The following is a 15293-nucleotide window of genomic DNA, read 5'->3' as shown; positions in this document are numbered from 1 at the left end:
GTTGCATATGCTTCAAGGCAACTCAAAGTTCATGAGAGAAACTATCCAACTCATGACTTAGAGTTGGCAGCAGTGGTGTTTGCTTTGAAGATTTGGAGGCATTATTTGTATGGAGCTCAATTTCAGGTGTTCAGTGACCATAAAAGTTTGAAATACTTATTTGATCAAAAAGAGTTGAATATGAGACAAAGAAGATGGATGGAGTTTTTGAAGGATTATGATTTCCAACTGATGTATCATCCAGGGAAGGCTAATGTCGTTGCAGATGCTTTGAGTAGAAAGTCAGTACAAGTGTCAGCCATGATGATTGAAGAACAAAAGTTGATTGAGTAATTCAGAGATCTAAATTTGGGAGTGAAAGTTCATGTTGATCACATTAGTTGTAGTAAGTTAACTATAACGAATGATTTCCTTGGATTGATAAAGAAAAAGTAGTTAGAGGATCCTAGTCTGAAGCGTATTGTGGAGTTGCTAGGTACAAATAAAGCTAAGGACTTTGTGATGGGAGAAGATGGGATTTTGAGATTTCATGGCAGAATTTGCATACCTGCAAATGAAGAGCTGAAGAGAATGATTCTAGACGAGGGTCATAAGAGTCGTCTTAGTCTACATCCTGGTATGAATAAGATGTACCGAGATTTGAAGGAGTCCTTCTGGTGGTCAGACATGAAGAAAGAAATAGCTCAGTATGTTGTTGCTTGCTTAACATGTCAGAAGGCAAAGGTAGAGCATCAGAAGAGACCTGGTGGTTTGTTGCAGTAGTTAGATATTCCTGAGTGGAAATGGGATAGCATTGATATGGATTTTGTTACTCATTTACCAAGATCGGTAAGGGGTCATGATGCAGTCTGGGTAATAGTTGATCGACTGACAAAGAGTGCTCACTTTCTCCCAGTTAATTTGAGGGTATTTATGGCCAAGTTGGCACAGTTGTACATCAAAGAGATTGTGAGATTACATGGAGTGCCTTCTAGTATTGTTTCAGATAGAGATCCCAGGTTTACTTCAAGGTTTTGGCAGACTCTACAAGATTCATTGGGAACTAGATTGAGAATGAGCTCTGCATATCATCCTCAAACAAATGGGCAATCTGAGAGAATGATCCAATCCTTAGAAGATCTTTTGAGGACATGTGTATTGGATCATTTGGGAGGTTGGGATGAGATGTTGCCTCTGGTGGAGTTCACTTATAATAATAGTTATCATTCCAGTATTGGAATGACACCATATGAAGCTTTGTATGGGAGGAAGTGTAGAACTCCTTTATGTTGGTATCAGGATGGTGAGACAGTATTGGTTGGGCCAGAGTTACTTCAACAAACTACTGAGAAGGTGAAGCAGATACAAGACAAAATGAAAGCTTCTCAAAGTAGGCAGAAATCATATGCAGATCAAAGGAGAAAGCCTTTGGAATTTGCAGCTGGAGATCATGTGTTCATGAGAGTGACACCAACCAAGGGTGTAGGACGAGCTATTAGATCAAGGAAGTTATCTCCTAAGTTTATTGGATCATATCAGATCTTAAGGAAGATAGGTCCAGTGGCTTATGAGATTGCTCTACCTCCCCAATTAGCAAACCTGCATAATGTATTTCACGTATCACAGCTAAGGAAGTACATCCCAGACCCTAGTCATGTGTTGGAAGTGGATAATGTGCAAATCAAGAATAACTTGTCTTTTGAAGCAAAACCAGTTAGGATTGAAGACCATCAGAGTAAACAACTCAGAGGCAAGACCATCAGTATGGTGAAGGTAGTGTGGGATGATAAATCTGGTGATTCAACTTGGGAATTAGAAGAAACCATTAGAGAAACCTATCCATATCTCTTTTCTGGTAAGTCAATTTTCGGAAAATTTTTCTTGTGGGAGAGAATGTAAGGATCTAGAAAATAACCTTAGAGTAGCAATGGTATATTTTAAATGACACTTGAATATTTTATTATTAAAATGAAAATGACATATAAATAGAAAATTCAGTTATTCAGGTTTCATTTTAAAAGAACCATCATCTCTCTAAAAGTTTCCCTTTTCCTTTCTCTCCCTTCTCTCTAAGATTCTGATCTCCTTGCTTATCAGTTTGGCGATCGGAGTCTGCCATTGGACTCCTGGCAGCGAAGACTACAAGACTGCCCGATCAGAATCTCTTATGGAGTAAGTTCAGTTTTGTTCCTCTTTTTCCTTTTCTCTCCCTTCTCTCTAATATTCTAAGACTGTCTGATCATGATCTCTTATAGAGTAAGTTTAGTTTTGTTCCTCTTTTTCCTTTTCTCTCCCTTCTCTCTAAGATTCTGATCTCCTTGCTTATCAGTTTGACGATCGAAGTCTGCCATTGGACTTCTGGCAGTGAATCCTATAAGATTGCCCGATCAAAATCTCTGATAGAGTAAAATCAATTTTTACCCTTCTCTGAGTCAAATTTTGAACTTGTAGGTCTATCTCAATCTAAGTGTATGCATGTGCCTATTTTAGATTTAGGATTAGTCTTTAGTAGATCAAAGTCTTAGAGATATAGTTAGATTTTTTATCATGACTCTGTGGTGCAGGTTAAGCTACTTTTGAAGATTTTGGTAGGTTTGGAGCTCGTCGTGAGCATATGCTCAAGTAAAGGTAAGGGAAGCTAGTTTAAAATCTTCAATAAAACCCTAGGTTAGAAGATTTGAATGTGAGTGTGACGGGGTCACCAATTCCAGATTTTGTTGCAAGATTTCTTGTTCTGAGTAGATTGTAGTTTGATTGAAATTGAAAGTGTTGTGATTGAGAATTGGTTGTTTGATTTAAATGGTTTTGGAATTAGAAATCATATATATGTATAAATGGACATAATAACTCAATGATTCAATGAGAGTGATTGTATCATGCTGAACAGGAACTGTCAATGTAGTGTGTAGATTTATAATTTAAGAATTGAATGAGATATTGATTTATAATCTAATAGGTATATTAAGTTATGCAGAATTTTTCTGCATATTTCGCTCAAGCTAGCAAGTGCTAGCCCAAGCTAAAAATTTTGGGTGCTCTCTGAAGGATTTTAGCCCAAGCTAGCGAATTTTAGCCCAAGCTAAAAATTCTGGGTGTTCTCTGAAGGATTTTACCCCAAGCTAGCGAATTTTACCCCAAGCTAAAAGTTCTGGGTGCTCTCTGAAGGATTTTAGCCCAAGCTAGCGAATTTTAGCCCAAGCTAAAAATTCTGGGTGCTCTCTGGAGGATTTTAGCTCAAGCTAGCGAATTTTAGCTCAAGTTAAAATTTTGGGTGCTCTCTGGTGGATTTTAGCTCAAGCTAGTGAATTCTAGCTCAAGCTAAAGTAAAATAAATAAAATAAATAAAATAAAAATATTAAACTAATTTTTATTTGCTTTTAAAAGATTGATTTATTTATTTCTATATAGTTTTTCTTATAAAGTATGTAAACTTATATTTCATGTATAGTTAATTGAAAATCTCTTTAATTAGACATTTATATGATTAATCAATGAATTGTTGTGTATTTTGGAAATTCTAAACATTTGTATGATTTGATTGTTTGATGGTGGATATTATGAGGTTCAAAATATGAATTCTAATCTAGACATAGTATTTTCAGGAAAGAAAATACCGTGTTAAGATTGTTTAGGATGTGCATTGACTAGGGATTCGTCTAGAATGAGATATCCTGACTCTCCTGAGATAATGGAATCATATAGATGAAGTTATTCAGGTGGTGAGAGTCGAAGGAGGTTCATATGAATGGGTAAATTGTTTGAAAGATAATTAACTTGACCTGTTATATGAATTAACTCTGTCATACTAGGAGAGAGATGATATTGAGATTAATTATGCGCATAGCTGTGCGGATTTCACAGTGATGTAGTATGACAAGTGCAGATCTCTGAGTCTAAGTCAACGCACGAGTCTTCCGGAAGTAGAGTCAAGTGTCTATGTGTTATGAGTCAGTAGAAGTTTGACATGTGAAAAGATGAATTATGAAATTTAATAGACACTTGATGATTTGAGAAATTGTATGAGACTTGATGAATTAAGTTGATTAATTTGACATGAAATTATATAGAAATTTTTATATAGCTAGCTTACCCTGTTATTTGTTTGTGTTTGTTTCTTTATCTGTGATGATCGTGTTTTACACGGGAGCAGATGAGGTTGCAGGTAATAGAGCTCCTCAGTGAACAACTAGAGTATTGGATAGATTTACCTTTAAATGCTTTGTTTCTTTTGTTTTTTTTACTTTTGATGTATATATTAACTCCCTATGAAGAGGGATATATTTTTGAGATACAAATATGATAACCTAATATATGTTTACATGTTAATTAGATATTGCATGCATAATATATTAACAAATATAGGAAAAAAATAGAGATGTTACATTGATTATGATTGGTAAGGAATTGATTGTCAATCAATTGAAGTTCATTTGGTTAAGAAATTAAGATTTAAACAATTAATGAACTGACAATATGATTAAGATTTATCAAGATAAGTTTATTTTTAAATAACTTACACAAATGATAGTTTTATGAAACACAACCCTACCTTTTATCTTTAACTTTATTATTTTCATTTTATCTTTATCTTTTATGATAATCTTTTTAATTTTAAAATAAAATAATATATATACGTTTGCATCTATAATCTGTTGAAATTCAATACTTAAGTTTAAAAAATCATTTTAGTAGTTATAGCTCAATACACTTGCTAATATCCTTTTAACACATACCTACCCAAATAAATTTGTGGATGAGAGTATGCTGATTGCAAATGTTAGTATGGTGATATAATTATTAGTGAAACTCTAATGCTTTGTTTGGATGAGAGAGTGAAAATGAGGGAGTGGATTTGAGATGATTTGAAGGGAAAGTGTAAAGAAAGTTAAAGTGTTTGGATTAAGATAAATAAAGTGGAAAATGTAGGAAAAGTTTATGAAAGTTTGTGAGTGATGTGATAGGTATGATTGAAATTATATTTTTTTTAATTGATAAGAATGTAAGTTTACAAATTTACCCTTATATCTAAAAGTTGTTAAAAAATTAATTTGATTTATTTATTTATAAATTATAATTATTTTAATTAAAATATTATTTAAATATTTATAATTATTTGATAAAAACTTATTTTTACATTAAATATATTATTATTTTTATCATTATTTTTTGTAATTAATATAATTATTATATAAATTTATTTCTATATTATTAAAAAATATTTTATTATTATTATTTATATTTATAATTTATTATATATAATATGATTAATTATTTTATTTTATAATAATTATTTTTTATAATTTTATTTTATTTTATATTTAATTATAAATTTATTTTGAATAATAATAATTTAAGTATAAAATGAAAAGGATAAAAAAATAAATTGTAATTAAGTAATTAAATAAATATATATTTATTTAGTAAATTATAACTTTCTTCGCAATCCAACGAAAAAAGTTTTGATTGAAATTTTTTTTTCGATTTTCGCGTGTTTTTTTTCTGTATTTGTATTGGTTTTAACACTTTCTTCACAGTAAATATCTTCTTTCTATCGCCATGAAAAAGTCTAAAACTTTAGGGTCTTTGATTTTATATTTCATTATAGGGAATGATGCAGAAGAGATGAGATATAGGAGTGTTTTCCAAAAGAAAAAGAAGCAAGAGAAGAGTATATTGCAGTGGTACAGAGGATGGAAATGAAGAAGGGTGTTGTAGTGTTTAAGGAAAAAATGGTAATTTCATTTCCTTACGAAGGTGGGAGAAGAAAATATGGAGGTGCTGGAAGAAAGAGCCATAAACAGATTATATTTCTCTTTGTTGCTTCAAGTTGAGAGGCCCAAAATGAAAAAAAAAGGTTTACATTCCACCTTGGGAGTTTCTTCTTGCACCCTTACATTTTTCTTCCTGCACCCCCACAAAGTTACGCAAAGACAAAAATGTCTCTATATAAATTGTACATTTTTTTTTTGTATTCTGGATTATAAAATCCGGTAAATTTTCAGATTGGCGCTTCCGGTAAATTTTCGAATTGGCGCATCCGGTAATCTCTCGGATTGATACTTCTGGTAGTACATGAATGATAGTGTTAATCCAAAATAAAAAAATTCAAAACATCCATAATTGAAAAAATCATTCTGGATCCGCTAATCCGTAATTCAAAATATGCATTCTGGATTCAGAAATCCATAATTGAAAAAAATCATGCGGGATCCACCAATCCATAATAGAAATTAGGCTTCCAGATTTAGCAATCCAGAAATCAATAATTTATGCAAACTTTGCTTCCGGAACACCCCCTTATCCAGAATGCAACATGATTCACTTTCGGATTGATGAATCCGTAACACACTCCCAGATCCCGAAATTGTGGGGGTCAGTTTCAGAATTTACAAAATTGTGGAGGTGGAAGAAAAATGTACGGGTGCAGGAAGAAACTTCCTTCCACCTTGGCCATATTGGGCTTTTGAAATAGAGTCACAACAGAAAATACCTCGTACAGGCCTTTCTATTTTTACACCCCGTCTTTTTGAAAAAAAACATAAATGATAAATATTCCCCAATCTCTTCGCCTTCCACCTCTTTAAAAAAAATATTACTTTTAGCCTTTTAATATTAGTGTTTATAAAATTAACATATTTTAGTTTGGTTCTTATAAGATATTTGTCTTTTAGTTTTAATCAAAACAAAATCTTAAATGACTATTTTTTATTCCAAAATTTGAGGCATATAAAAAAGATTAACTTTAAGGGTTACACACCTTTTTAAAAAAATTACATTATAAAATTGTAATATATATATATATATATATATTTTGAAAACTTTGTTAAATTTTTTACATATATCATAAATATTAACATTTAATTTTCTTAAGTTGAGAACCTAAAATTAATTCTTATCTCTCCTTTTATTGAATGAATATAGAAAAAATTAAAAAACTAACTTATTAATTAATTAACATACCAGTTTTTTTATCAACAAAGAATTAAATAAATTGTATTAATACACAATGAAGTGAATATTGTATTATCTTACAGGATCTATTGAGCAGGTAATTGTTTTAACAAAGAATACTCCACAAATAAATTGTGAACAAGGTTGGAAATATACTGAAGAAAAAATATTATCATTGGTTATTATAAATGTTTGTTGGTGATGAAGTTTAATATTATGTCATCACTTCTTATGAATATTTGTGTAATTGCAAACAATGCCATTAACTATAATTAAGCCATTTAGTCCATTAATTCTATGGGTAAGTATTGTCCTAAACTAAACATTTAGTCTAAATGATAATATAAAAACTTAAATAAGTTTCTGGATTACGTAAAATTAATAAAATTTTTGTTTTAGCCTTTATATATTTTTTATATTAATTTATTTAAAAAATTGAAATTTTATTTTTAGTGTCCCCTATAACCATTATTAATTGTTTAGATACAAGAAATATATAATTTTATTAAGCATGTGAGATACTGACCAATAAAAGAAAGAAATAAATATACAAAATGCAAGATAAACAATAATTTTTGTTAAATGCAAGTTGAATAATTTTTGAATACCTTTTGGTATAAATAAGTTGTTAAAAATAAATTTGATATATCAATTTTTATTTTGTTCAATATAATTTTAAATTTATTTAAAATCGTTCAATTTAGTTATTTTTGTTAATTCTATTAGTCTACTAATGACTCAGTAAAGACGTGACATATATATATATATATATATATATATATATATATATATATATATATGATATTTTAAGTTAACATGAAAAATGTGTGGATTTTTAGATATTTTCTGATGTGGAAAAAACATATTTTTCTCAAACATTGATGGTAGAATAAATTTGGAGTTTTTATTTTAAGTGTAATTTAATGTATTTATCAAGACATTACTCACTTAAAAACATTAAATTATTAAGAACTAAATTGAATAATTTTAAACAAATTCAAAATCACATTTAAAAAAATAAAAACTAAGAAACTAAATTAATTTTTAACAAACTTATATTAGAACCTGAATTGATATTATTAAACTTATTTTTTTTATAAATATAGGATGAATAAGTTAGTTGGGTACCCAGTTCCTCAACTCCTGCAGCCCTTTTCAAACATTTTTATATGCTTGATATGTGGTAGACAGTTTATCACATGTTGTCTCTTCCTCAGTTGGTTTTCATTCATTTCCACCATATTTTCTTGCTTCCACTTCAATCTTCACTCAACACCTTCACATTTAAATAATAGAAAAGTTAAAATAAATAATTAAATGAAAAGCTAGGATTCGTTATATTTTAAATTTCTACGACCAAAAGGCAACATAGAATTGACTCATATCCATTTAATTATGCTCCAAAGTGAAGCTTTTACGCGGCGATCCGTTATAGATAAAAAGTAACGCAAGTGGAAGATATCAAAGCATTAGTTATATCCGTTATTACGTGTGTTTTCTTATTTTATTACTTTTCATATTTTGTTGTTTTCAGTTCCTAAATTTTAATTTATAAATCACTTTTTGTTACTTGTGTTTGATCCTTCAAGTTAGGTTTAAGACATCAATATCTTAAAGTCTGATTAAGGTAATAAGCACTCGTATCGAATGCATCATGTTTAAATAATTTTTTTATGCTCAAATAAAATTTTAAAAATTCTTTCATGGTCTAATATTTTAGAATTTATATCTTCCGAATAAATTTTATATTCAAAATAATTAAAATATGTTTTTAAATAAAAATTGTCTTGAAAAAAATAAGTATTGACAACACGATCCTTTAAATGTCTCATCTTTATATAAAAAATAAATTATGAGAAAAAACATATTCCTATATAAAATTTATTTTCTCTTTTTTTTGTCAGCATTATTTTCTCTTACTTACCAAACATATTTTTATCTGTTAAATAAAGGAAGCATATTATTAATGGGAATAAAACTCAATTCAATCAGCCTCTAAAAAATACTTTACTCTACTAGATTTTAGATTTTGAGAGGAAAATGTCATGAAATAGTCTTTTAATTATAAACATGGGCACATTTTATTCCATTCATTAAATTATAAAGAATTATCGCACATTTTTAAATTTGATTTTTTAGTAATCAAGAGTTTGCTTGATTTTTTTTTTCACTTTTTTATTTGACAATTATTTTCTAAAACAAATAAATTTATACAATTCAACCATCAATTTCTTATCTAAAATCAATTTAATTTTTTAGGGTTATTTTCATAATACAAAATTTAAATATAAAAAAGTATTATTAGACCAAAGATGGTTTGATTTTTTTTTCGTAATAAGTATTTTAAATATAAAAAGTATTGTATCCTTGTGTCTTTATACTAGTAAATATAAAATATTAGGAAATATTTTTTTTTCAATCATTTTCAGAGACTAATTCAGATGAACCCACTTATATAATAAATTTTCTTCTCTACAAGTCTGATGAAAAGAAAGTAAAATAGAGGAACCAGGAACGGATAATGGTAGTAGCATATTCTCCCAGAAATGGAATATGAATGAGTGGTTTACTATTTTTTTTTCCCCTATTCTTCCTCCTCAAAGCTAATTCATTTTTCTTAAGGTTTCTGTGTGGTGTACGACTTGCTCTAGGAAATCATGCTAGCATGATGCTTTAACCTGATTGCCCAAACAAGAATCATATATTTTTTCTTTGATTCGTTGCATTATTATAACATAAGATGAATATATATATATATATATATATATATATATATATATATATATATATATATATATATATATATATATATATAAGAGAGATCTTTTATGTGGCTCATATGAACCTTAGAGGAACCCCTATGCATGCATGCATTGAGCCCTTCAAAATGAATGACCACTACTTTTGTGTTTTTAGAACTTTATTAGTTCAAGGTTTGAAACGTTATTTTGTCTTTTCAAATCAATGTTCTTTGCAAATAAACAATCACTTTGAATGATATAGGTTGTACTACATTCCATTTTGAGGTTGACCACCATAAAGACGAGATACTTTATTCCTCTTTGAAATTTGAGTTTAATTTTACAAAATAGATTTATATAAAAAAAGTGTATATTATATTTAGAAAATATTTATAAACAATATATAAAATTTCTACATACATTTATTAGGTAAAAAATTTAATTGAATAAATGGTTTGATAAGTGGATAAATTATTATTTTAATGTGAATTTCTATGAGTTGTGGAGCATATACATTCTACATCGGTTACGGTTACAATCAACATATAATATGACATTTTACACTAATTTAAACTAATATACAAAGTAACATTTTACATAAGTTAGAAATGCAATTAATATAGAATGCGATGCTTATTTAAAAGAATTAAACAGAATCCACTCCTATATCTAATCTAAACCCTTTTCTTTCATTATTTCGCCATCTATATAAGTAATGCTTATTGTATGCTTCCACACTGCTCTCATCAAACTTAGTACTTCCCACTTTGAGCATCTTGTTCAGCATTCATTCAGAGTTTTCATTTCACAACATGGCCAATACAACAATGGCTCGAGTGTTCATGTTTGTACTAATAATCGTGTACACCTTTTCCATCACTTTGCAGGCACGTAATCTCCATGGCCATCCATTCATTCGTCAAAATAATATTGCGGACAGCCATCATCAACTTCATCACAGATATTTAGGTTTGGACCTATCAAAACAGCAGTTGCATGTTCAAGATAATGCTGCTGCTGCTGTCCCTCACATGGATGGAAATACACATAGACTCGCACCAGAGGGACCAGATCCTCATCATAATTTTGCAACACCACCAAATTGATTGAAGTAGTTTTGTTTGGAGATTTCAGCTGTGCATTCCTCATATATACATACATATATGTTCATCTTGGAATAGAACAAGCAAAAAGGTTGTGTTATGAGGTGCATGGCTGAACTTCATATATCATCTTAATTTTCTTCCCCTATTTAAGCTTTGTGGTATTTTCAAATGAACCTACTTGCTTTTAAACCCAGTGTTCTTCAGCATGTGTAGGTGGAGTTTGAATTATTTTCGTTTGTGTTATTTGTCGGCTTGTAGTGCTCATTTTCCTTGTTTTGTTCGTGCTGCATTTTCTTTTTCCTTTTCCACTGTTATTTGTAATGGAGTTCTTTCTACCCACATATATGGCAATAATATATATTACCTTTCTTTTTTATGTCATCATATTGTTTTAATTCATCTTATATTATAGCTCAAATAATCTATTTCTCCATTTTTATTATATTAAAGTAATATACTTAAAAGAATTAAAATAATAATAATTTTATGAGAATGATTCTAAAAGAATAGGAAAGAGATCATTTAAAGAAATAAAAGGATTGATTAGTATAAAAAATTCATATTTACTTCTGAATAATTTAATGTTTCTTGTGGTTACATTTAAGTACAAAATTTATAAGGTTATTTTTAAGTAGAGAAATTGTATGATTATCTATTTATAATTTTATAAATGTAACGAAATTATTTTTATTTGATAAATAATAAAAAATATTATAACTAAAAGATGAAAAAGTGAATTGTTTTGGTTTTGTTACGTGTAATTGGTGAGGTTTTTTTTACAGAAATGGATAATTTTTAAAAAAATTAAAAAAATAGTTAAATTGACTTTGATTGATGATTTTTGCAGAAAAAAATTATCATTTGATAAACAATTTTCGTTTGAATATTTTTTTTAAGTAGAAGTTGTGTTTTAAGCTCGTTATTGAAATCGTGTTAAGAAAATGAGTTTTAATTTTATTCGTTTTACATAAATTTTTAAACTTTTTTAAAATGTATAGTAGTCGTGATTTTTCTTATAAAAGTTTTCGGATTAGACATCAGTACGTAATTTGATATCTTAGTTAGATTGACATCTCAAGTAACAACAATTATCTGACATCATATGAAAATTATTAAAAAAATAAAAAAATAAAGAAAATACAAAAAAAATATATGGAGGGACTAGACCAAAACTCATATGTTAACAAAAATGATATAAGTAGACTATACCTATTCATAAAGAATTCTAAGAACAAATTAAATGAAAGCTTATTATACCAATGAAATGATTCTCTATGAATAAATCCTAAATTAGTCAACTTAATAGCACATGTATTCCCTTCACAAAAAATATGAGTAAGCCTAAACCTGATTTTCCCACAGTAATTAAGATAAGTATTCCATCGATTACGAAGCATCTATGAAACATTAGTCCTAACAGTAAGCGCAACACAAACCAAGGCAGAATCACATTCAAGCCATACATTAGTAGGCCCTATCTTTTGAGCTTCCTCCATAACATGTATAACTCCATAAAACTCAACAACCATAGCAGTTTGAACTTCAAGAAACACAGAGAAAACACTAATAAACTCCCCCATAGTCCCACCGAAAATACCTCCAGAAGTAGCAAAACCTAGATATCCCCTAGCAACTCCATCAGTGTTAATTTTAACCCAACCTGGTAAAGAGAACTCCCATATAACAACAGGAAGAAGACGAAGAACTTTACCAGTACGAGTATTAATACCAAAAAACTGAATCACGTTGCAATCCAACATGTCATTTTTCATTGAAGCTTTAGACGAATCCCCTAAACCCTAAACCCTAAACTCAAACCCAGATGTGGCAAAAAAATGGGAAATTTATCACTTTTGGTGATATTACTGATTTATCATGAAACATTTTCTCAAAACTCTACCATCTGACATTTTGTTAGGAAATACTGGGAATAATCTAAAACGCTATCCCTCCTTTGTTGTGGGATCATAGGAACTTCATCATCATGTGATCTGTCTTTACCCTTATCCTTAGACATTTTTTGTCTCTTCGTGATTGAAGATGCCATGGATAGGGAAGTTAAAACCTATGATGGAAAATTTATGAAACAATCACAAATAATACTATATTACAAAATAACCTCACACCAAAATTTGAAATGAATGGTAGTTGAACATGCATATACACAAAAGGCCAAAGTAGCCAATAATAATATTAGAAGTCAAATGGCAAGTACAATGTCTGTCTTCAATTGAAAGTATGTGCAATTAAGTTACAAGTGTAACAACATTAAAATACAATTAAACTCAATTTATTGATGCTGAGTTGTGATGTTAAACAATTTTGTCATCCTTCGCTCTTTCGACATACCAAATACTTGCATTCCTATATCTGGATTTTCACAGAGGAAGTCATAACATTAGTCCATGACTTCTTCATCATGAATATTTAGATCAAGTAGCATGGACCAAATATTCGACAATGAGTATTGATACGAAGCCTGATGACGGTCATTCTGTACATGCTCACTATAATAGTCTTTCCGTCGTAAAATTTCTACAATGATGTCTTATGATGTCGTGGCTTGTATACAAAAAATGACTACCATCTCATCAGCGACATCGTTACCACAGTTGATGGAGGAGACACAATCTTGCAGGTTCATATTTAACATGGCGAATTGATTCTCAATTACATCCACCATGAGGCCTTTTCTCTTTGATTCCCTAGATGATGATGTCCTAGCGGATGGCTGGGAGAGTGCAAATGGAGTATTACTTGTACTGTTAGTTGATTCAAGATGAGGTACAAGTGAGCGTGGAAGTTCATAATCTGCAGCATGGAACTCCGGCGACTCAAATATTGATGAGGACCTAGGAGAGAGTGCACCTACTGACCACGCCCAACCTCTCAGGAGGAAGACTAAGAACATGCCTCAAGACATAGTGCCAGGTCAAGATTCTCCAGCCACTACCTCAGCACCTAGTTTGCTCTAGAGGATCATGAGGAGCAAAGCATAGACCTTGTGTGCTGAGCATCAGTTGGTTTCATTATTTTTAATTTCAGTAGAATAAGTGTCATTTAGCATAAAAGGAGGGGGTGAGCTATCATTTTGAGTTTGTTTTGACCTACCTTCTAGAATGTTAGGATGATGGTGCGGCATTGACCAAGGTCAATACCCTAGCCGCACCATATTTTTCTTTTTCCTATCATACTCCTCTTACTTGTTTTGCAAGGCTTTTTCACTTATAAATAGGAGGTCTCCCTCATTGTATTCTAATTTTATTTCTATATGGAATTTTGAGAAGCAAAGAAACTCTGCACAATTTGTGTGAGCTTATAGTGAGGCTTGTTTCCTTTTTACATGGTCTTATCTTGAAGAGTGTGAGGCTCTCAAGTGGCGGCCCTTCCAGTCATTTTGGTGACCTCCACACCCCAAGTGGCGTGATCATCCTCACCATCCCTTCCAGTCATTTTCGTTTCCATTTTTTCATTCCATTTATGCTCTTGATTTTCATATCTTTCCTTGAATTGTTTTCTCGGGTTTTGGCTCATTTAATGAGTATGGATCATCATTTGGTTTGGCATGCGCAATAGCTCATAGAATATGGTTCAACGCCTACTGCACAAAACCAGTTTTAGAGCTACCAAAATTTCTATCTTCTAATACCATTCCAATTAGCGAGCTCCTTTAGCAGGGTTCCTCTCTAAAGGTTCAACAGTTCGATATTGATAAAAGCTAGAACATGACATTTCTCTAATATTCTCCCTATGCCCCTACTTTCCATCATCCTTCTACACTCTTTCACTATTCATTCTCCTCTAACTGATGATATTAGTCGCTCTCCTCCCGCTTTACCTACACCAAAGAGAAAATACCTTCCCCACCTCACAAGTAATACAGATATTCAAAACAGATTCATCCCATTGACCTTGAGCATTTTATTTTATAATTGTTGCTACAACCAACCCTACATGCAGAATATTGACAAAGGTTGAAAACACTTTTAGACACTTATCTAGTTGCCATATTAATGCATGTTAAAGGTGATAAAATCCAATCAGAAAAAGAAAAAGTAACTTTGCTTGGTTGAAGATAACCCTATTTTTGTGCTTCCATATACTCCAAACTACTGATACCCAAAGACTTTTGCATAACCTATTGCCTTCTTGATTAAAACATATGCAAGAGAATTGTTCAAAATGATGATTCAATTCATTGTGATTCACCAAACTAATTCCCATCCAGCTAAAACACATATTCCATACTTTAATTGATTCTATACATGAAACGAGGACGTGTGAACTTGTCTCTTCCTCCCTTCCACAAAACACGCATAGAGTATCCCCCAATAACACTCCCCTTCTGTGCAGATTCTGTTTTGTCGCTAATCTATCCGATAGTGCCCTCCACACATAAAACTGAGCTGATGGCATAACCTTTAAATTCCAAAGGAGTTCAAACACCGTCGATACCCCCCGTACTGTGATTTACTAACTTGTTATAAGCTGATTTACTGAGAATGTGTATGACGGG

The 15293-nt window shown here is 30.6% G+C and overlaps 2 protein-coding genes across 2 annotated transcripts; both read left to right on the top strand.

The window, feature by feature from the left end:
* Positions 1-1218: 1218 nt before the first annotated feature.
* Positions 1219-1878, top strand: LOC150027563 (uncharacterized). Its single transcript, XM_090302921.1, has one exon. It carries the CDS (start codon positions 1219-1221, stop codon positions 1876-1878), a length of 660 nt encoding a protein of 219 aa, XP_090159047.1.
* Positions 1879-10421: 8543 nt separating this feature from the next.
* Positions 10422-11146, top strand: LOC150027562 (CLAVATA3/ESR (CLE)-related protein 13-like). Its single transcript, XM_090302681.1, has one exon. The coding sequence runs from the start codon at positions 10484-10486 to the stop codon at positions 10775-10777; it is 294 nt and encodes a 97-aa protein (XP_090158807.1). The 5' UTR covers positions 10422-10483; the 3' UTR covers positions 10778-11146.
* Positions 11147-15293: the final 4147 nt, after the last annotated feature.

Source organism: Phaseolus vulgaris, chromosome 5 (assembly GCF_051622355.1).
Source record: "Phaseolus vulgaris cultivar YP4 chromosome 5, ASM5162235v1, whole genome shotgun sequence".
Lineage (NCBI taxonomy): Eukaryota > Viridiplantae > Streptophyta > Magnoliopsida > Fabales > Fabaceae > Phaseolus > Phaseolus vulgaris.
Note: the sequence above shows the minus strand (reverse complement) of the source record. Positions and strands in the feature narration are given on the sequence as shown.